Source organism: Schistocerca gregaria, chromosome 8, assembly GCF_023897955.1.
Source record: "Schistocerca gregaria isolate iqSchGreg1 chromosome 8, iqSchGreg1.2, whole genome shotgun sequence".
Taxonomy (NCBI): Eukaryota; Metazoa; Arthropoda; class Insecta; order Orthoptera; family Acrididae; genus Schistocerca; species Schistocerca gregaria.
In genome coordinates, this window is record NC_064927.1 from 118641124 (window position 1) to 118665224 (window position 24101).

Consider the following 24101-nt stretch of genomic DNA (forward strand, 5'->3'; position numbering starts at 1 on the left):
ACAGTGTAGGTAGGTCAGTTGGTAAATCACGTGGGTGCTTTCACACATGGCTCTGCCTTTAATCGTATACACCTTCCAGGTTACAGGACTGGAGTAGGTGGTGGTGGGAGGGTGCATAGGACAGGTTTTACACCGGGGGGTGGTTGCAAGGGTAGGAGCCAGAGGGTAGGGAAGCTGGTTTGGGGATTTCATAGGGATGAACCAAGAGGTTACGAAGGTTAGGTGGACACTGGAAAGACACTCTTGGTGGAGTGGGGAGGATTTCATGAAGGATGGATCTCATTTCGGGGCAGGATTTTAGGAAGTCGTATCCCTGCTGGAGAGCCACATTCAGAGTCTGATCCAGTCCCGGGAAGTATCCTGTCTCAAGTGGGGCACTTTTGGGGTTCTTCTGTGAGAGGTTCTGGGTTTGAGGGGATGAGGAAGTGGCTCTGGTTATCTGCTTCTGTACCAGGTCGGGAGGGTAGTTGCGGGATGCGAAAGCTGTTTTCAGGTTGTTGGTGTAATGGTTCAGGGATTCAGGACTGGAGCAGATTCGTTTGCCACGAAGGCCTAGGCTGTAGGGAAGGGACCGTTTGATATGGAATGGGTGGCAGCTGTCATAATGGAGGTACTGTTGCTTGTTGGTGGGTTTGATGTGGACGGATGTGTGAAGCTGGCCATTGGACAGATATATATATAAACAGGGAAGGAAATAAAAAAAGTAAGAAATATACCTCATAAAACTGAAATTTTCTTTACCTACCTGCACCCAAACGTCATGTGGCCTCACAAAAGGTGGACAAGGCTCAAGTTTACAACCTTCATATGCTGCTAGGGGGCTTACTTCATCCACATCCTCTGCAAACAGCCCCAATTTCTTGTCAACAGAACACTGCAAACATATAATAATTGAACACCTGGATACCCAGTATGCTAGTAATTATTATCAGACATTTTAGACTGCCACCAAATTTCATGAGATATAGCTGCAGTACAGAGTTCAGGTGACATACAATAATGACATTAGTCTGATAATAACACATTCTGTAAGTAACATTTACAATAAAAATGGTTTGGCATGTGTCATTTGAAAAACAGACACATATGCTAAATATATTTATGTCTGAATACTGTCAGTTTCCCATTGTGACTACTTCCTTCTGCTTTATTACTTTCAAACTGGAACTAACTGCTGAGAACAAATTTTAATCTTCTGCAATAAGTTCCTTTCGATGAGATATGAGTTATTTTAAAACATTAACTGTAGGATATCGATGAATCAAAATATGTATGGCTTGTAAACTTACCTTGCTTTTATGTCTCTAAAGTTGTCATGTATTCTCATGGCACAAGCAGTCACTCCTAAACATTTCTGTATGTCATTTATAATATACACATATCAAAAACAGTTTTGCAACACATCGGTTCAGAGAGTTCTGGAATATGTACAGAAAATTGGAACTGAGATCAACACGAACATCATTCCTGCCTTTATACTGCTCATGAAAACCACACGTTGCATGATGTACCACCATACAGCAAGACCTTCAGAGGTGATAGTCCAGACTGCTGTACACACCAGTACCTCTAATACCCAGTAGTACGTCCTCTTGCACTGATGGAAGCCTGTATTTGTCATGGCATACTATCCACAAGTTCATCAAGGAATTGCTGGTCCAGATTGCCCCATTTCTCAACGGCGATTCGGTGTAGATCCCTCAAGAATGGTTGGTGGGTCACATTGACCATATCTATCCGAGGCATGGGCCCACATCTGTACTGTGCTGTATGGTGTCATGGTTGCAAAGGTGGACCTCGCAATGGACATCAGGAATGAAGTTGACACGCATTATTCAACATGGTGGCGTTGCTGTCAGGGTTCCTCCAAGCATTAATCTGTAGGTAGTGGTCATCCACTGCAGTAGTAGCCCTTGGGTGGCATGAGTGAGGCATGTGATCGACAGTTCCTGTCTCTCTGTACTTCCTCCATGTCTGAACAACATCACTTTGGTTCACTCTGAGACACCTGGACACTTTCCTTGCTGAGAGCCCTTCCTCACACAATGTAACAATGTGGATGTGATCGAACTGCGATATTGACTGTCTCGGCATGGTTGAACTACAGACAACACGAGTCGTGTACGTCCTTCCTGGTGGAATAACTGGAACTGATCGGCTGTTGGACCCTCTCCATCTAACAGGTGCTGCTCGTGCTTGGTTGTTTATGTCTTTGGGAAGTTTTAGTGAGATCCCTGAACAGTCAAAGGGACTGTGTCTGTGATACAATATCCATGGCCAACGTCTGTCTTCAAGAGTTCTGGGAACTGGGGGTGATGCAAAATGTTTTTTGATGTGTGTATTTACAGTTTAATTTTTCATTAACACAGCAGGAAATTTAAAACTTGCTGCCTTTTTTTCCCTAGTGTTTCTCAATGGTATTGGATTTTTTACACAATTAAATGAGGTAAGTCATAGTTTATTTAAAAATGATTAAAGTAAGTACATTTGTGTAACATTAGATAATAACTTTTAGAAAAATGTAGTTTACTATTTTCACTTCTTAATATTCACAATTAAAATCAATTAATATTGTAAAAATATTAAATACAATAACATAATGAGAACATAGCATCCAATTAAGGGACAAATAATAGAACAATTTTCATAATAATAAATATTCATTGTAGACAGTAAAAAGTCATAGGATGTAGCAAGGAAAAAAGGAAAACATGGGTACCAGCAATGATTATCTAAAAACTGAAGAAGTGCATCTATAGGCTGAGGAAGAATAATACACTTGAAGACAGTGGTGGAAAAGCTAAAAGGAAGAGAATAATTCTGCAGTTAAGATGTAGAATTTCAGGGAAACATCAGGACTGGTAGTGACACTTTTGTATGGCGGAGAGACAACTGATGTTTGAAGTGAAATGCAGTTTGAGTCAGCATGATGCACTGTCTCCACTTTCAGTCAGTCTAGAGCTGGAAGGGGTCATCAGCGACAATAACTGCAGCAGGGGAACGATGTAGAACTGAACAGACATAATAAACGGTGAGCCTTTCAAGGGACATAGTGTTGTGGAGCTAAGGGAAGATAAATTCTAAGGAATAGTAGAGCACATAAAGTAACACGCTGTGAAAATCTGATCAAAAGAAATAAAATGGAATACATGCTGATGTTCAATGTGGAGGTACCCAATATCTTGCTGCATGCAGACAGATTAGGCTTTAAATATGTTGGTAAGTACCTGTGAGCACGGTTCACCATGTTTTGTGAATAAGATCTCAAATTAAAGATTTAAAGAAAATAACAGGACAAGACAGATGTTCCTTCAGTAAGTGGAGTATGTTTAGAAACAAAGCTCCCTCACACAGACTAAAGTTGAGGATCTCTTCGCAGCCGGAAAACATTGGGACCTAACAACACTGATTAAAATAAAGGGAAATCCTTGAAGCATTAGAGATTATGTAAATTTTAGGACTTCTTACAGACAGAGTGGAGACAGCACACTGATAGAGAAAATTATGGTATGATAGATAGTTATTGACTACAAATATCATCAGAAGTAAGCAGGGTGCTCGCTGGTGGCAGGGAACAAAAGACTTCAATCTGTAGATGCCTTATAGAAAACTGCAGATTCTGCTGCCCTCTGGAGAACATGTGAATACAGAACTGTAACTGTAATAAATACTGTGAATAAATGTGTGAGCTGAAGTTACTATGTTGAATTTCTTTAAATACTTGTGATTAACAACATTTTGGTGCCAAACCAAGGAACTATGAGGAGAGATAAATTGCTACTACACATTCAAGAGGATTATATGTTGACAGCAACTTAAATCGCAAAATATCATCACACCATGCCACTGTCAGATCACACAGATAAATTATAAGAGGAAGAGAGATCACAGAATACAACATTTGTTGCTGCCATTAATGCCACATGGGTATTTCAAGATTAATAAGGTAACTGCTGATATTACTGTATGTTGGAAGAAATTATAATGAGAGCTAATGAGTCAGTTTAAGCCTTAAGAAAGTAATTTTCAAGTTAAATTTCACATTGTGGCTAGGTGGCAAGAGTGCTGTGAATTTCCATGTAAGATGGATTTACTCACCTCAAAGAATTAATAAACTGTTTCCGTAGTGTGACTTCATAAATAAATTAAAAAATATCAATAAATATAGAACTCTATACACTTAGGAAGCACTGTATAGTTCGGTTTCAGGCACATGGTAGAATTCGATAACTGCCTATGTATCTGGCTGCAATGGCCAACCCTCTTCTCTCATTTTTCTATTAGCCAAGAGAATTATTAAATAACAAAGGGGGTGATTGGAACTGCACTTGCGTGGGCAGCTCTGAGTGATTTTTTCTGTATATGGTTAATCTGTGCATACATGTTGGTGATGGAGTAACACTGTGCAGTTAGCGTATTATTCACACAGCACAAAGGGGGCTGCTAACTTATTACTAGATTGCCAAACAACAGTGAACATTCCTAAGGGTTGTTAATGGTGAATACTGCACAGCCACACTACCTGTTGGCAATAGTGAACAACCCTAGGGTACTATAGTGAATACTGCAAAACAGTGTCATCTCTTAACAATATGCTGACAGGGATGACTAGTGCTACAGACACTCACGTGGCAGTAAGAAAAAATAACACATAATGAAAGATATCACTACGGTTCTCCAGAAACTATGATGCAAGAGGATAACACTACGCTCAAGAGCTACAAGTTCTGTGGTTCAGATAAACGGGTTCAATGTTTCTACACCAGCAGAGGAATTGGACATGTCAGGACTGCTTGTAGAAAACCCTAGAAGAGCTGATCTCACTCAATGACTCAAGACAGGATTTATTGGACAACACAGTACACAAGGTCAACACACAAGATTGTGAAGACTACACCAACAAATGCAAACACACTATTCAAAAGGTGAAAGAGCATTTAGGAGGAGCACATTCAGGAGAAGGAAACACAGCTGATATGCATTTTCATGTAGACATGCAGTTGCCTACCATCACACTGGATCCTTTCTCTGGCGACACAGAAGAATGATCTTGATCCTGGGAGCAATTCAGAGCTTCCACAGATGACAATTTAAAAGTGTCGGTTATGAAAAAGCACATATTCCCACATGGATTTTGGTTGATGGGATTGCTGTTAGAGCTGACACATGAACAGACGAAGCAAAATTTGAAATCCAATGATGGGGATGAGAATAGGATTATCCAAAAGTACCCCGACTTCTTCAAGAACCTTAATGCTCCTACTTCAGGTGTCCACAGACACTCAACGCCACCTACACTGAGTGCCACAAGCAGACTTAAGCACTACGAGCGCAAGGAGAGGATGTGGATTCTTATTGGAGAGTGTTTACATCCAAACTCCTCCATGCATTCCCAGAAAAAAATTGCAGAAACTGGCTTATTTATGCACAATGGCAAAATCTCGTAGGAGGGAATCTTACACATCCTACAGGGCTCCTAAATGAAGAGGGGGAGTCAGCCATCACCACACACAAGATAAAAGTGGACTATATAACACAAGAGAATTACGTACCATCAGCATCTGCCTTTCACGTGAAGGTAAAAACAAAGGGTGACAAGAAGATGACACAATGCAATCCAGGACCTTTCTGTACATACTGTGCAGAAAGGGAGCACTGGGATGAAGACTGTCCCAAGGTTGCAAGCTTGTAGGCTAGAATATGTACCACAAAGATAACAAACCACTACTTCCTGTGACTTAAGATGTGATCAGTCCTTTGAACTGGGAATGCATCTTGTGCAAAATGTAAGAGCGAGCATCGTATTTCTGTCTGTAATAGTCACCTCACAACAGTGAACAAGACTGAAATGATGACAACTTCACGTTCTCACAAAATGTTTGCATCAGTATCAGTGGACCAACTGGCAAAAGGAAACTGGTATGTACCATCCTACACAATGGGAGTCAATCAAGTTTCACACAACATTCAATGACAATCTCTTGAACTCACTGTAACTGGAACCTCAACTTTGGGGATAACAACATTTGAGTCATCCTACACTTCATCTCTCTCTAAGAGTAAGGTCCATTTTAATATGATGGGATACTCTATCCACATCCACATTACAATCACAGTTTTTGGAAGCAGCAATAAGGTCTCACATCAGCCAGCAGTACCACAAACATAGGAGATATGGCCTTGCAGAACGGTACACGGCTGGCATATTTGACGGGAGACACAGAAGATCTATCTACTGAAATTCAGAAAGGAGCTAGTTAATACTGGAAAATTGCGGCCTTGGAACAACCAATTAAAGTATCTCCTTCATTGGTTCTTCTTCCCACAATTTTCGAATATGTTCTTAGTGGAAACAGGACTGGTACTGCAGTGAGATGTCTGATGAGTCAGTGCACCGTTTTTGGTATTTGGAGACAACTGAAAAAACACAGCATCAAATGCAAGCATTGACACCCATGCTCCTACCCTGCATCACAAGACTTCCTAGTGTCATACTGAATGGAGAATGACAGCAGAGTTATATACCATGGAAGAAGGATACACTTCTCTCTAGCAATCACACCACTGTTGAAGCAGATCTTCTCTCCTTACAAAACAAAATGCAAAGGAATGAAGAAGTGAAGCTCATTTATGAAGAGACCACGTCAAACTACATTACAAGAGATCAGATAAAAATTGATTGAGGACCATACAGTTGAGAATGGATTTTACCTACCACACTACGTAGTGAAGAAATGCAGCAATGGAAATATTAAACACAGGATTTTGTTCAATGCATCTCATATGAACCAGACTCTTCATCCCTGGATGATACCCTTGAAACAGGAGCAAATTTACTGCAAAACTTACTCACAACCTTGCAATGATTCCACAAAGTTCTTCTGACAGGACTATTGTTTGATGTGGATCAAGCCTTCTTATAGTTCATCTTGAATGAACAGGACATAGATCTCACAAGAGAGTGGTGCCTATGCTATTATGGATGATGTCATATTTACTGTTTCAAATGTTTGCCATTTGGACATTTGATAAGCCCATTCTTTTTGTCAGCAGCCACAAAGAAACTAGTAGTACTAAATAATGATAAATGTCCCTGATTATCAGCAATTCTGTACTCATGGATGACTTTATAGATTGTATGTGAGACAGTGACAGCTCTGCAACTGTTTATCATTAACTGACTGCATTCTTCCTGCAGATAAGCCTTCCACTTTCGAAATGAGCGACTAATTTGAAAGAACAGAAAGCAATATGGCAAGCCAAAGGTCTTGAAACCAATCTCGCAATGCATGTTTTGGGATCAATTAGAATACTGAAGGTGAGTATCTCCACTGACTAGTGAATGACAGCTAAAGACCAGGCTGACAAACTGGCAATCAAGAGAGACATTATTCAAGCAGCTGCTCAGTTTTATGACCCCCTTGGTCTGTTGACACCCAATGTGATTGTTACTAAACTAATCTTCCCAGACATTTGGTGGAGAGGTCTTACATGGGAGGATGTTTTGCCCACACAGATCTTGCTCATAGTTGGATTCTTGTGTCTCAAAGCTTTATCATTTGTCACTGTTGTGCATTTACAGATTGGATAAGCACAACTAGCAAAAGTGATTCTGCAGAGGTGCACGTGTCCTCAATCCCCCCGAAAGAGCTTATTGGGCTGCTTTGTACGTATAGACAACTACAGACATTGGTTACACAGCACATATTGTTTGTAGCAAACAAGAAGGTAACCTTGCCTAGGTTGGAATTGCCTGCCACAATGGTCAGCACATGACTTGTTCCTTACTTTTGGCAGGTAACAGAATTTGATGCCAACAGAGTTACTCTGTGAAGTGATGCCACTGTCACTTTGGAGTGAATACAAAAAGATCCAAACAAACTGTAAACCTTCCTTTGTAATCAACTGACAGAAACATTGACCTACATTATACCCAGTCAATGGAGTCACTGTCCTGGAAGACAAAATCCTGCAGATCACTTCACTCAGGGACTAAAAGCAGATCTACAAGTAATGCTTGACATCTGGTAGCGTGGTCCACCATGGCTTCTAAAAGACAAACAGTCATGACCAGTGGACATCCCAGTTCCAGCTAAATCAATGCCAGAAGCCAAACCCTGAGCAGATGTCACTCTGCTGAGCATCAGTGAACCCCCATTCAACTTGCAAAATGCAGTTCATACTGGTGAATAGTGCACACAACTGCCCTTGCATTTCAATTTATTGATAACAAGACTGGCAAGTTCTGGCAGTTTTGAGTGCTTTGCAATTACAAAAGGCCTGTACATACTGGATCAGAAGAGTTCAAGAGGAGCTATTCAGAGCTTAACTATTCACACTGTGTAAGGGAGAACAGTTACCCAAAGCATCAAAGATGGCTCGACGCAATTCTTTCCTGTCTAATAGTGTGGTTCGGCTTCTTCTCATCTCTCTCTCTCTCTCTCTCTCTCTCTCTCTCACACACACACTCACACATACACACACACACGCACACACACACACACACACACACACACACACACACACACACACACACACACACACACACACACACACAGCATTGCATCATCTCGGTGTACATATGGTGATAGGTGAACTGTGAGAAGAGTTTGCGTTTAGGAAAGATAATAAGCTTTCAGGATAATTCTTGACTATTGCTTGCCCTGCAAGATAATATACAGACATCAGTAAACAGAAATAGAGGTGGCACTACGATGGGACAGACTTCAACCCACAAGACCACTCACAGTAACAGGCACTGATTTTGCTGGACCATTATATGTTACAAACAAATACCAAATCAATAAGTCTGACATGTACCACAACACGTACAATTAAAATTGAACTTGTCACTGATATGCCCACTGATAGATTTCTGAAGGCCATGCAACGCATTGCAGAATGTAGACGCTGCTACAGTATTCCGTACAGCCAACAGAGAACTGACTGAACTCTTCAAAACTGCCCAGCATACTGACATACAGTACTACTTTGTGGCCACCATGGAATCACCTGAATGTGCACACCACCACAGGCAGCTTGGTGAGGAAGCTGGTGGGATGGCATGATAGAATCCATCATCAAGCATTGTGGGAGGAAGATGCCAGGCAGCTCTCAGATGAATGAAGATAGCCTAAACACCTTTCTGACAGCAATAGATACCACAATACATTCAGAACCCATAACTCAAAGAAACATTGATACACCATTGATGCCAGCCCACTTTGTAAATGCTGGAAAACTAGTAACCATTCCATACAGGCCACAACCAGTAACTAGGAGATACCTCAGCAATGAGTTCTGACAAAGACGAAAGGTAAACAGCGTTATTAGGCATAGGTGGAAAAATGAATATCTCCTGCTGCTTAGAAGCTACCATGAGGTGAACGGATATCCCTCAAGAAGAAAACCAAGAATCAAGTAAGTTGTTCTGCTTCAAGAGGATATAAAACCATGGCATTTGTAGAAGAGAGCAGTGGTGGAAGAAGTGTGGCATGGCAGAGAAAATAAAACAAGCTGCATCATTCTCTGCCAGCCATGTGATACAAAGGTTTATCAATTGGTCCAGATGGTCATCCCTCTCAAGAAAGAACAGGGTGGAGAGGATGTCAAGGAATAAGAGACTTTTATTCCATCTGTTGATGGCTTACAGAAAATTGAAAGCTGTGCTGCCCTTTGCAGCACATTTGTGTATACAATTGTGACTGTAATGGATGTTGAGAAAAAATGAGTGAGCCAAAGTTACTGTGCTGAATTCCTTTAAATACTAGTGACTAGCAGCACTGGTCATGTGAACAGGTGATCTGAGAACCCAATGCTCAGAGTTCTCAGAGCAGAGAATACACATACTTGGCAAATCAAAGCTGAACTGGTGGGATGAGACAGAAAAGGACCAAACCTATCAAGATGTCTCATGAAACTGGAACAAGGTTACTAGACAGATGAAAATTAAAGCACTGTTCATATGGTCATCAGAATTTATGACTGTCATATGATCATCATTTGCAACCAGTGAAAATACCAATAGCTGTTTCACAAGATTCTCCAAATTTTAAGAGTAATCACGAACAGAGGATAATGGAAAGAAAATGGGAGCAATCACTATAAACTGTCATCGTGATTGTCCACATAAACCAAAATTGTGTTACCTGCACAGAAAAGGAAAATGTCTTGCTTCAGACTGACACATGATTCAAAGATAATGAATTTCAGGACAGAATCCCCAAAAGTAATTAAGCTGATCAGTTTTATTGTAGACCAGTAAAGGTTGACCAAGAGTATCCAGTCCACAAGACTAGTATCTGACCTGCATAACAAAATCCAATGATGTCTGCAGGGCTTCAGAAAATGCAGTTACCTTACAAACTGTAATAATCAAACAATGGAAAACACAGTAACAATACTATGAAAGGAAAGTTGCTACGCACCAAATAGCGGAGATGCTGAGTTGCAGACAGGCACAACAAAATGACTGTCAAAGTTTTTGGCCATTAAGGCCTTGATCAACAATAGATCACACACACACACACACACACACACACACACACACACTCTGTATCGAAACTTCTTTGTTACATTACGTGGGGAGGCAGTGAAATTTTACTGGGGCGAAATTTTTAACATTGAAAAGAGATTATTTGATTTAACCACAAAAACTTCAAAAATTATTCTTGTGTTCCATATACATTCAAGAAATGTGTGATCATGGGGGGTGTTTCTTTCTGATCACATTGGCCTCCACCACTCATACACTTACATTTGTCTCAAAGTAAGCCAAAAGAACAACAAACCGTCCCACAGTGGTATTCTGCTACCCACCGAACCTACACAATATACTTATCCATCCTTACGCAACCCCTGCTCCCAACCCTTTAACTCATTGCTCATACCCCTGTGATAGACCTAGATGCAAGACCTGTCCCATACATCCTCCCACTAGCACTTACTTCAGTCGCTAACATCACCTATCCCATCAAAGGCAGAGCTACCTGTGAAACCAGACATGTGATCTACAAGTTAAGCTGCAACCACAGTGCTGCATTCTATGTGGGCATGACATCCAACAAGCTATCTGTCCACATCAATGGCCACCAACAAACTGTGGCCAAAAAGCAAGCGGACCAACCTATTACTGAACATGCTGCTAAACTTGACATCCTTCCTTTCAATGACTGATTCACAGCCTGTGCCACATGGATCCTTCCCACTAACACCAGATTTTCTGAATTGCGCATGTGGGAACTTTCCCTTCAATACATTCTACATACCTGTAACCTCCCTGGCCTCCACCTTCATTAGTTACTGACCTCATCCATACAGCCCCTTTCCTGTTCTCATTCCAACACAACACAGCCATCATTCCACCATCACATCCAGTCTTTTTACTTATCTCCTTTTCCACTCCCCCCTCTCCTCCCTCTCCACGTCTCCCCTGCCCTCCATCCAACATCCAACCTGCAGCACTTCACTGCCTGCCACCACCACCAGACATCCCTCCCCCTCCTGCCCCAGCGTCCTCCGTACCTCCACCCTGTTGTCACTCCCATCATGTGCTGGTGCTGCTGCTCGCAGTGTGGTTTCAGTTGCCTGCAACTGCAGTCATCAAGTGAGTTGCATTTGTGCATGCGTATGTGCGTGTGTGCGTGCATGGGTGTGTGTGTCATCTATTGTTGACAAAAGCCTTAATGGCCGAAAGCTTTGTATGTGATAGTCTGTTGTGCCTATATGCAACTCAGCATCTCAGCTGTATGGCTAGTAACAACTTTCCTTTTCATAAAACTGTGTAATAGAACTGCAGACCAGTTGGTATCCAGGGCACCTCAAGAAAACACTGACAACATTATAATGTGTGGAATGGAAAATTGGTCAGGAACCACTGTCTGGAAATGTACACAGTTTGGAGCATTGAAGTTTGAGAATTGTGGCCTCAATGTGTCTTCATATTGTGTTTCGTAGCCTAAATGGTTGTGTAACGTAGTCATCACATGAAAGTATATTCACAGACTGCAACTAATAGCATTCCACTCTGACAAGACTCATGTTTTGCTAACAAAAATCTCTGTGCCTAAGTGGTTAAAAATTACCAATAAAGGTCCAGTGTGAACATACAGGCTGGGATAATGTGATTAGATCAGTCTATGTATTACAATAACAAAACCAATCTACCTCATGTGTCTCAGAGATATTCTTCCTACCTTATTTGATTGTAAAATAACACAGCTTGAGTTCATTTTGATGCAAATGTGCAGTATAATCCAGACACACCATTTTCAAATCAATGGATTCGTAGAGGATGACCTGTTCCATGGCTACCACAGTCATCAGATTTTATGGATTTTGCATATTAGCATGTGATATTATTAAAAATGGTTTATGCAACCTCTGTAACATCTAAAGAGAATCTGATCACATGAATCCTCACTACATATGAAACACTACGTGACCAGCCATATGTACTTCAGCCTGTGTCGCAGTCTTTCAACTGCCAATGTACATTATGCAACGAAGTTATGTAATGTACTGCATGGTGTGGTATTCTTGTTGAGTTTCTTAAAGAGAGTGTAACACCAATCCATACATACATGAACTATTTTTCAACTTCAATACCCCATTATGCTGAAAACATGAGTTTTCTGTCACTGGTTCTGTCTTGAAAGATGTTCAGTTTGCCATCATATACAACCTACTAAGTGCTGTCGGTGCTCTTTTATCCATCCTGTAGAAACCAGATATTCAACAGTACACAGCCTGTTGTGGACAGTACAGATATGACATATTTACTATGGAGTCATTAATAGCAATTTATATAATTAATGAATGGAGGAATATGCTCTTCATAGGTGAACCCCACTTCAGTTTGCAGAATATCTCATTTCACATTTATCTAACGGGATAAAGGTAGATGATGCAATCACAGGAATCGTATAGAAAGAGGTTGGTCTAGTAGCAGTGGTGGTGGAGACAAAGATGAAACAAAAACAGACGAAAAGTGTTGCATTTCATCCTCACAACAGATGGCTCCCTCTCCACTGGGTCTCAGTCACTTGCTAATATTTTAGAACCTTCCCCAACTAATTTGTCTTTCCTCGCTGTCAGTACTTGGAATTTCACCATCTGAAGGTAAATTATGGGGTAAAAATATATGGAAAATGGGGATTTGTACTGGTCATTCAAATGGCACAAGGCCACGTAGTTTACACTGCTCTCCATAGAAATTGAAGCCACTGAGGCCTGCTATATGTAGAGCACTCCTCAACAAGTTTTTATCCTGTAATTTCTTGTTCTACCTATAAGAGTAATATCACTGAAGTTGTCTCATATAGAAATTCCCCCCCCCCCCCCCCCCCCCATGTATTTTCATTACTATTAAGCTGACAGGACTTTTGGAGTCAAATAACCTTCATTTGAATAATTTTCTTGTCGCATCAAAATTAAGACAATTCTTGCAGATGCCAGTGTTAAGTGGTGAATATAACAGAAAAGGCTGGTGCGTGTGCGTATTCCATCATTTGGATCAGTAATAACAGTTGCCATGCTTCCTTTGCTCCTCTGGAGCTAATATTAAGTGCTTTATCGTACCTGCCATGCTGCCAACATTTCCTGCAGAAATCGAAGTTCTAAATCTGGTCTTGCAGTCATTAACCACTGCCAGCAATCAACAGCTGTCATCATTGCTTTTTCTGTAAACAACTCCACCTGTGACCACGCCACAACATGCAACAATTTTCGATACACACCTGTAAGTAAAGAAAGAAAATTTGTAGCAAAGATGGCAGCTTGATATTTTGCAGTGTAACATTTTAACTTACAATTCCAGGTCTCATAATTTCATTAACATTACGTAAATGTACATCAGCAAATTAATATTTCATAAGGTGTTCATTCATCAGAAACAATATCTCATGAAACCAGTAGTAAACATATTTCAAAGGGTTGCTGTGGAGGTACAGAAAACATATTTTAAGAACAATTTGAGTTGTCATACATACTCATATATCAAAAACCAATGGTTTCTTCTGACAATAATGACAGCATAATCATCACTACCAGTGCCACCATCAGCAATTTGACATCTACTCCCAGAGAAATGCATCCTCCAAACATTTCCATACATTACAGGTTCCAGCTTTACACAGTAAAATTGCAACTGCATGTTTTCAGATGTCATCCACCCATCTTCTATTAGGTCATCATCTTTATAATTTCCTATCTCTTGGAATCTACCAAAGAAATATCTTGGTCAACCAATCATCCATTCCACTGGATACATTCTTCATGATCCATTTGTTTGTTTTCCTGTCTCTTGGAGTAATGCCCACCACACAGCTTTCAGTTCACTGATAAATCCCCTTCAGTTTATGAATGTTTTTTGTACTATCCATTCAATTAGTGTAGCTTCGTGACTTGGTAAATTCAGACTTCAAAATCGAGGATTCAGTGTTCAATCCTCAGTCAGTCCTAGGATATTTCAGTCGTTTAGCATTCCTTTTGCCTCTGGCACTGATTTGTTAATGTGAAAAATGCCAAGCTACATGATTATTCAGAGTCTACACTAAACTGTAGGTCCCCTTATAAATGGATGGGTAAGTCACTTTAAAGGCCACACTATTTCCAAAAGGATCATGTGAGTAAAGCACTGTGGTAAAGAAAAAGAACATTGATGACACATTGGATGCCATTTAAATTTGGTACCCATCTTCTTGCATAATTACTGAAACCAGGGATCAAATTAGGCCTATCTTCCACATACCTCCTCCTCCCATCGATTGAGGCACATTGTTTTTGAAATGGTGCGTTGACCTTACAGATAATGTTGAATCAATATTTATGTCAAGTAACTCTTATTAATGATGGTCTGACCAACTGCACCATTTAATACCCAATCAGCAACACACATTATCTACAGTATTATGCAGAGAATTGACATGCTAGCTTTCTTGAAATGTAAAGAATGTACAAGGTTTTTTTGACACAGTAGGATAGGTTTACTTTGCCAGGAAATCCCCATAAGAATTCATATGACTACTGGACTGATCCTCACCTTCACTGACTTACATTTCTGGATCAGATACATAAACAAAGTTATTGCAGCATTTATTCACAATGCCCCCCCCCCCATGAACAAGCTGTTGGTGGGGCAGCTTGCATGCCTCAGCAATACAGATCACAATACCATAGGTGCAATTACACCAGAGGGGTATCTATTAAAGAGGCCAGAAAAATGTATGGTTCCTGTAGAGGAGCTGCGGCCTTTTCAGTAGCTGTATGGGCAAAAGTCTGGATCATTCATTGATCTGGCCTTGTAACATCAACCAAAATCATCTTGCTGTACTGGTATGGCAAATGGTTGAAAGCTAGGGGAAACTATAGTCATAGTTTTTTTTCAAGGGTATGCAGCTCCATTGTATGATTAAATGATGACGGCATTATCTTTGGTAAAATATTTTGGAGGTAAAATTGTCCCCCATTCAGACCTCCAGGGAGGATTACTCAAGAGGATGTCATAATCAGGAAAAACAAAACAGGTGTTCTACAAATCGAAGTGTATAATATCAGATCCCTTAATTGGGCAGCTAGGTCAGAAAATTTAAAAAGCTAAATAGATAGGTTCAAGTGCGACATACTGGGATTTAGAGAAGTTTGGTGGCAGTACGAACAGCACTTCTGGTCAGGTGAAGTCAGGATTATAAATACAAAATCAAAGACAGATAATGCAGATGTAGGATTAATAATGAATAATAGAACAGGGATGCTAGTAAAAAAGTATGAATAGCATAGTGAACATATCATTGTAGTCGAGACAGACATGAAGCACGCGCTCACCACAGTAGTACAAGTTTATATGCCAACTAGCACTGCAGATGATGAAGAGACTGAAAAAGTGTGTAATGAGATTAAAGAAATTATTTAGGTAGTTAAGGGAGACAAAAACTTAATTGTGATGGAGGACTGGAATTTGATAGTATGAAAAGGAAGACAAGGAAAAATTATAGATGAATATGGAGTGGGGGAAAGAAATGAAAGAGGAAGCTGCCTAGTAGAGTTTTGCAGAGAACACAGTTTAATCATTACTACCACATGGTTTAAGAAACGTGACAGAAGGCTTTATACAGGGAAGCTAACTGGATACATCAGAAGGTTTCAGATTGAGTATATAACGGCAAGACAGAGATTTTGAAACCAGATTTCAAATTGTATGACATTTACAGGGGCAGATGTGGACTTTGACCACAATTAATTGGTTATATGCTGTAAATTAAAACTAAAAAAATTGCAAAAAGGTAGGAAATTATGGAGATGGGACTTAGACAAGTTGAAACAACCAGAGATGGTTGCAAGTTCCAGAGGGAGACCTGGGCAATGACTTGCAGGGGAAAGGGATGCAGTAGAAGACAAATGGGTAGCTTTAAGAGATGAAATACTGAAGGCAGCAGAGATTCAAATACATAAAAAGAAAGGATCCAATAGAAATCCTTAAATAACACGGGAGATATTGAATTTACCTGATGAAATGAGAAAATATAAAAATGTAGCAAATGAAGCAGCGAAAGCGACCACAAACATCTAAAACAAGAGTGACAGGAAGCGCAAAATGGCTAAGCAGGAATTGGCTAGGGTACCAATGTAAGGATATAGAAGCATATTTCACAAGAGGAAGGATAGAAGCTGCCTACAGGAGAGTTAAAGAAGCCTTTTGAGAAAAGAGAAGCAGAAGTATGAATATCAAGAGCTCAAACGGAAAATCAATCTTAAGCAAAAAATAGAAAGTTGAAAGCTGGAAGGAGTATATAGAGGGTCTATACAAGGGAGATTAACTTGAAGGCAATATTATAGAAATGGAAGGGGCTGTAGATGAAGAACAGATGGCAGACATGATACTTGACAGAGCACTGAAAGATCTAAGTTGAAATAAGGTCTTGGGAGTAGATGACATTCCATCAGACCTGCTGATAGCCCTGGGAGAGCCATCCTTGACAAAAGTCTTCCATCTGGTTTTGCAAGATATATGAGTCAGGCGAAATACCCTCAGAGTTCAAGAAGAATCTAGTAATTCCAATTCCAAAGAAAGTAGGTGCTGACAGGTGTGAATATTACTGAGCTATTAGCCTAATAGGTCATGGCTGGAAAATACTAACATGAATCCTTTACAGAAGAATGGAAAAGCTGGTAGAAGCTGACCTCAGGGAAGATCAGTTTGGATTCTGGAGAAATGTGGGCATATGCATGGTAATACTGACCCTATGACTTACATTAGAAGATAGGTTAAGGAAGGGCAAACCTATGTTTGTAGCATTTGTAGACTTAGAAAAGCTTTTACAATGTTGACTGGAATACTCTCTTTGAAATTCTGAAGGTACTAGGAGTAAGATACAAGCAGCAAAAGGCCATTTTCCAACTTGTACAGATACCAGATAGCAGTTAAAAGAAAGTTCAGGAAGAATAAATAAAAACTTCGAGATTTGGCAATGATACTGAAGGTCTGTCACAGACAGAAAAGGACTTGGAAGAGCTATCAACTGGAATGGACAGTGTCTTGAAAGGTGAATATATGAGGTACACTGATAAAAGCAAAACAAGAATGTAGTCAAACCAGATGATGCTGAGGGAATTATATTAGGAAACGAGATACTAAAAGTAGTAGATGAGTTTTGTTGTTTGGGCAGTAAAATAACTGATGACTGATGAAGTAGAGAGGATACAAAATGTATACTAGCAAAGGCAAGAAAAGCTCTTCTGAAGGGGAAAAATATCTGTTAATGCAGAATACAGATTTATGTACCATGAAGTCTTTTCTGAAAGTATTTGTATGGAGTGTAGCCATTTATGGGAGTGAAATGTGGATGATAAACAGTTTAGACAAGAAGAGAAGAGAAGCCTTTGAAGTGTGGTGCTACAGAAGAATGCTGAAGATTAGATGGGTAGATCACATGACTAATGAGGAAATACTGTATAGAATTGGGAATGAAGGAAATTTTTGGCACAACCTGACTTGGAGGAGGGTCAGTTGATAGGACACATTCTGGACCATCAAGGGATCACCACCTCAGTATTGGAGGTGTGTGTGTGTGTGTGTGTGTGTGTGTGTGTGTGTGTGTGTGTGTGTGTGTGTGTGTGTGTGTGTGTAGTAAATATCATGGAAGGAGACCAAGAGATGAATACAGTAGAATACAGTAAGTGGATTCAGGAGGATAGAAGTTGCAGCAGTTATTCAGTTATTCAGAGATGCAGAGATGTAGTGGCTTGCACAAGATAGAGCAGCACGGAGAGCTGCATCAAACCAATCTTCGGAATGAAGACAACAACAACAACAACAATCACAATTAATAAATATAATGGCTTCCAAGATTTTAAAATTAACTTTATTTAGGTGCAACCTAAATTCTATGAGTATTCACAAAAAGTGAAAAACATACATGACAAATTCATCATAGCATTTTTGATTGTATTTGCAGGAAAAAGGTGTTTGCAATTTTTCTTAAAGCCTTTAGTAACTATCACTTAACCTCTAAATTTCTGTCTGCACTCAGTTTCTACTATACAACTTTACTCCAAATATACTATAGATAAACTTACTTCTCTTCCTCCATTGGCCAAATCTTTCTCACTGTTCAATAAGTGCAAAAATAATCTGATCTGTGCTATCTCATTTCAGAATTGTGTCTTATTATTTATAATAGTTTGGCTCTGTTACATAATTTCATAACTCTTGTAAAATTAAACTCTTGGCTTCTTCTACTGATACTACCTCTCCACATTAACATGCAAGATGAACTGGCCATCTGTATTTCCTTTATGATGACTAACATAAACTGCCATTAATTTGATATCTGGTGCATCCAAAGTAACATTACCTCTGTCACAATTCTACACTCAGGTGATAAAAGTAATGGGGCACCTCCTAATATCATGTCCAACCTCCCTTTGGCTGGAGTAGTGCAGAACTCGACATGATATGTACTCAACAAGTTGCTGGAAGTCAACTACAGAAATATTGCGCCATGCTGCCTCTATTGCTGTACAAGATTGCAAAAGTGTTGCCAGTACAGGTTTTGTGAATGAACAGACCACTCGATTATACAGGGTGGTCAGAAATTCCCGTTACAGACTTCTAAGGGTAGTGAGTACAGAACATTTTGAATAGGAACCGAACCCATCCCCAGAATTGTATCATTTCCATTCTACGACATATTCAATTCAGATGTGTACCTTGTCAACGTCTGCTTAGGGGAAGAGAAACATCTCAGAGTGCCCTGTCGTGGTATGCAACAGGGTAGATGGAAGAGCTGCTAGTCAGCAGTATCACGAACGTTTTCCACACCGTCACACTACATCGCACAAACTGATAGCTCAAGTTACACAACGGCTACGAGAAACGGGTACCTTCACCATGAGGAGGCAGGACTGTCGTGCCCCACGGCGACGCCACACTCCCGAATTTGAAGAAGGTGTACTGCATCGCATTGAAGACAGCCCGTCAACGAGTTCACAAAAAAATGCACGTGCAATGGCTGTTAGTCACAGTACTGTCTTGGACGTCCTGCATGAGCAACAATTATATCCATACTACTTACAAAGGGTACACGCTATGGGTCCAGCAGACTTTCCACAACGCGTCACCTTCCGCACATGGCTCCTGCACTGTTGCATCGACACGCCCCTGTTTCCACATAGAGTTCTCTTCACAGATGAATGTAGGTTCACAAGGAATTGTGTTCTGAATGCTCAAAATAGCCATGTCTGGGTGGGCAAAAACCCTCATGCCACGCATGTTCAGGGATTTCAAGACAGGTTTGGAATTGACATGTGGGCAGGTACTCTGGACATTATGTGATTGGACCATACCTCCTTCCATCCAAGCTCACGGGTCCTGCATACTTAGTCTTCCTACGACACGTAATGGACCCATTCTTGGAAGCTGTGACATTGAATGTCCATCAGGAAATGTGATTTCAGCATGGTGGAGCAGCACCTCACTTTTTACTGGCTGTCCGGAGACATCGCAACAGACAGTATGGTGAAAGATTGATAGGCTGTGGTGGTCCAACCGCATGGCTGCCATGATCGCCGGATTTAACCGCTATGGACTACTTCTTGTAGGGTCGTATAAAGAGCCTAATTTACGAGACACCTGTAGAGACAGAGGAAGATCTGCTGGCATGAGTTCTGGCCACTGCACAAGACATTGAAGGGACACCAAGTGGGATGGAGAGAGTGTGGTCGCCACATCAAGCCATTGTTGTAATGTATCGGTATGTTGTGGCTGGTGCTGGGTTCTTGTTGTTGTCGACTAATGTAAACCATAAGGTGTAAGTTGAAATGCAAATGCGTCAGTAATAATGGAATGAGTCAGTATTCTTTTCAAATAGATTGGAACAATTGTACTGAGTCACACCTAAGTACATTCCTCATGTGGGTGTGGATGAGATAATCATCTGCATTGAAACTGTTGTAGAATGGAAACAATGCATTTCTGGACATGGGTTCCTATTCAAAATATTATGTACTCACTACCCTCTACATGTCCTAGAAGTTTGTAATGGGAATTTCCGACCACCCTGTATACCAGAAATTTGTGATGGAATTCACGTTAGGTGAACTGGGTTGCCACATCATTTGCTTAAATTGTCTGTAATGTTTTTCAAACCAATGGTGAACAACAGTGGCCCAGTGCCAAGGTGCATTGCCATTGGAACATGAAGTCAATGAATGGCTGCAAATGGTCTCCGAGTAACCAAATGTAACCATTTCCAGTAAATCTTCAGTTCAGGTGGAACCGAGGACACAGTCTGTTCCATGCAAACACAGCCCACAATATTATGGAACCATAACCACCTTGCACAGTGCCTTGTTGACAATTTGGGTTCACAGGTTCATGGCATCTGTGCCACACTCTAACACTACCATAAGTTCTTATTAACTGAAACTGGGAGTCATCTGACCAGGCCACAGTTTTTCAGTTATCTAGGGTCCAACCGATAGGGTCACAAGACCACGAGAGATACTGCAGGTAATGTCATGCTGTTAACAAAGGCACTTGTGTTGGCTGTTTGCTCCCATAGCCCATTAATGCCAAATTTCACCACTCTTTACTAGCAGATACATTTATCGTATGTCCCACATTAATTTCTGTGGTTATTTCACACAGTGCTCCTTGTCTGTTAGCACTGACAACTCTTTGCAAATGCTGCTGCTCTCAGTCATCAAATGAAGGCTTTTGGCAACTGTGCTGTCCATGGTGAGAGGCAATACCTCAGATTTGGTATTCCCAGCACACCCTTGACACTGTGGATCTCGGAATATTGAATTCCCTAATAATTTCTGAAATGGAATGCCCCACCTGTCTAGGCCCAACTACCATTCTGCATTCAAAGTCTGTTAATTCTTGTTGTGTGGCCATAATCATGTTGGCAACCTTTTCGCAAGAATTACCTGAGTACAAATAACTGCTACTCCAATGCACTGCCCTTTTATACTTCGTGTACGCGATACTACTACCATCTGTATATGTACATATCGCTCCCCAATGACTTTTCTCACCTCAGTGTAAGTAACCCGTCCACATTGTTCTTTATTTCATTAAATGTGTGAATTTCAGTACATACAATAATACCTGGAGTAGAAATAAGAAGTGCTGTTGCTCTCCAAAGAGCACTATGATGAGCTTCACTGTCTTTTGCTTTACATGTATTCCAAACAGCTTCAATCAGCTGATCGGCTAAAGTTTCACGTGTTTCTCCACCCTGCAACATTCCTTCAACTTCTCCAGCAGAACGACTGCGCAGCAACAATGATGACATAAACCTTGGTGAGTCACTGTTAACACAACCTGGCCGCTTATCAACAATACCTACCTGAAATGCAACATTACAATTACTTCAACATACAAGGTTGCAAACAGCAGTGTGGAATCTTTAGGGAATCTGAAGGAGAAAGTTATGTATAAGAACATTAATTCGTTCACAAACATTTTATCACATGACTCTGCTTTCATGGCGCATCTACGTTTTGATTTCATTCATACTCAGGTTCATTACTTCCCCTCTTAACACACTAATTTCTCACACATCACTCATAGTGTCATGGAACAAGCGAATGAATGCAGTCTGTCAGAGAAAAACTATGTTGCAAAGAGCATTATATCTACACAAAGATTTGAATTATAGCTTATAACACCATAAAGAATTTTTTGCACATTAGTAACGATGACTTACACTGATCGGACCAATTGGTGGGGTGATTCCAGAGTACTGCAGGACACACTCAGTCGCAAGTGCTAAACCGGCATGGTGCCACTGACCCATATTCTGAATCTGGTTAAGGTACCCCTGCAGATGAGAGCGTGTAGCCTGAGGTGCCCATTTCATTGCTTCTTGCACAATGCCTTGACACCGTGCTGCAAAATCTTTTACTATGCTCTGAAATAAAAAGCATACATCTAACCTCAAGATAATATGAACATGACAATAAACACATTGACTGAAAATGTCAAACTGGAATTACTGTTTATTCAGTTCATAACTAAGTCTATGTAGTGGAAAGCTTTTATGGATGAGATCAAATATCAAATCAAAGAGTGAAGATTCGTGCATTCTGCGTTAGCATTGTCCTACTTGTGCAACACATCATTTCAACAAAGTATTACCACAAAGACAAGTTATAATGTTTAATCTTGGGACCTCTACACAAGAAATGAGGAAGAAATGATAATGGCAGTGGCTAACATCATTCTTGATAGGGATGCAATGGTTGGTGATTTAATTGGAAAAGTAGTTGTACCTGTAGGCTATATAACTGTTTTGTTCAAATCAAACTCATAGTAAAAGGCAGTAATTACATATACTTTTTGAATAACAATAGTATTATGTAAAACTGCCAGTTTTTGGGTATTTTATAGCAATTCAATTTTATTTTAAAGTATGTTCTTATATAACAAATTAGTTTGACTGTAAATTTTTATGTAATTGATAACACATGTATTTAAAGTAAAATGAATTGTGTCCCTTTAACTCATACTTTGTCATAAATTGCAACAAATGTTGGGGTCCATGACGCTCAAAGCAATTTAACAGTGCCTTGAAGAGCAATCATTTTTTATTTTACAGTATATTTCTTTCAAAATTGTTTCTTAGTTTCACAGAGTGCATCTCTGCACATATCCTTAGGGACAAGTTGTGGCTGTTCATGGCAACTGATTGATGACCTAAAGAGTTTCTTGTCCACTTATGAGGCTGAGAACCCTTCTGGCTTTGACAGGAGCTTCACAGTTTACCTGAGCATCCAGATTGTATACTGGAACTCATCTTGTTGACAGTAGTGGCACATCTTCAACAATAGACAATGCTGGCGATATGGGTAATGTGCTATTTGCAGTCTGATTCCTGTTCATGAAGATGATGGCATTTGCATAGCCTCAGTGGAGCCATGTGGATGCTGAATGCCAAGACATGCGGCATCTCCAGCACTTAACAATTGGTGACCAAGTCGATAAATGAAGAATGGTAATTAATTAGGGTATTCAGAGGAAACTTTTGCATTTTTTATTTGCCAACATTTTTTCACCCTGCCAGAGGCAATGCCCAGGTGGACATTACTTAACTGCCATCCTGCGTAAAACACCGAGTTATTGCACACCTGCTTATCATAGCAATCAGTTGTCACACTTGAAGCTATGTATTTTTGGTGCCAGTGCTGTAAAAAGCTTCATTTTTTGTGGCTAGACAACTTTTCTAGATGGATGAAGGAACAAAGATTGATGTTTTACATCCCATTTGCAATGAGGTAATTACAAATGGAGCAGAAATTCAAATTGAAGAAGAATGGGAAAGGATATTACAATTCAGTGGTCAGACAGGGATTGTAACTGCCACCCTCACATAAACAAGTGCAGTGTCTTATAACCGTACCACTTCATTTTGTTTAGATGCAAGGTAAGTTTCATCACAACTCTTGTACGAAAGGCATTCCTGATAAACACGTGTGGTTATCTATCATGGAGGAACAAAGGTAGGTAGGTAGGTAGGTAGGTTGGTTGGGGGGAATGGACCACACAGTGAGGTCATCAATCCCATCAGATGAGTTAAGGATAAGGAAGGCAAAATGAT

At 40.3% G+C, this 24101-nt stretch overlaps 1 protein-coding gene across 2 annotated transcripts in view; it reads right to left on the reverse strand.

Moving 5' to 3' along the window:
* The window catches only part of LOC126284204 (phosphatidylinositol 4-kinase alpha), a 170152-nt gene that overhangs the window by 58891 nt on the left and 87160 nt on the right, over nt 1-24101 (reverse strand). For both annotated transcript variants that reach the window (XM_049982969.1, XM_049982968.1), the window contains 4 exons: nt 22212-22415; nt 21611-21851; nt 13579-13736; nt 746-874 (listed from right to left, as the gene is read on the reverse strand). In XM_049982969.1, the coding sequence (XP_049838926.1) occupies nt 746-874; nt 13579-13736; nt 21611-21851; nt 22212-22415 (732 nt within the window). The remainder of the gene's footprint in view (nt 1-745; nt 875-13578; nt 13737-21610; nt 21852-22211; nt 22416-24101) is intronic.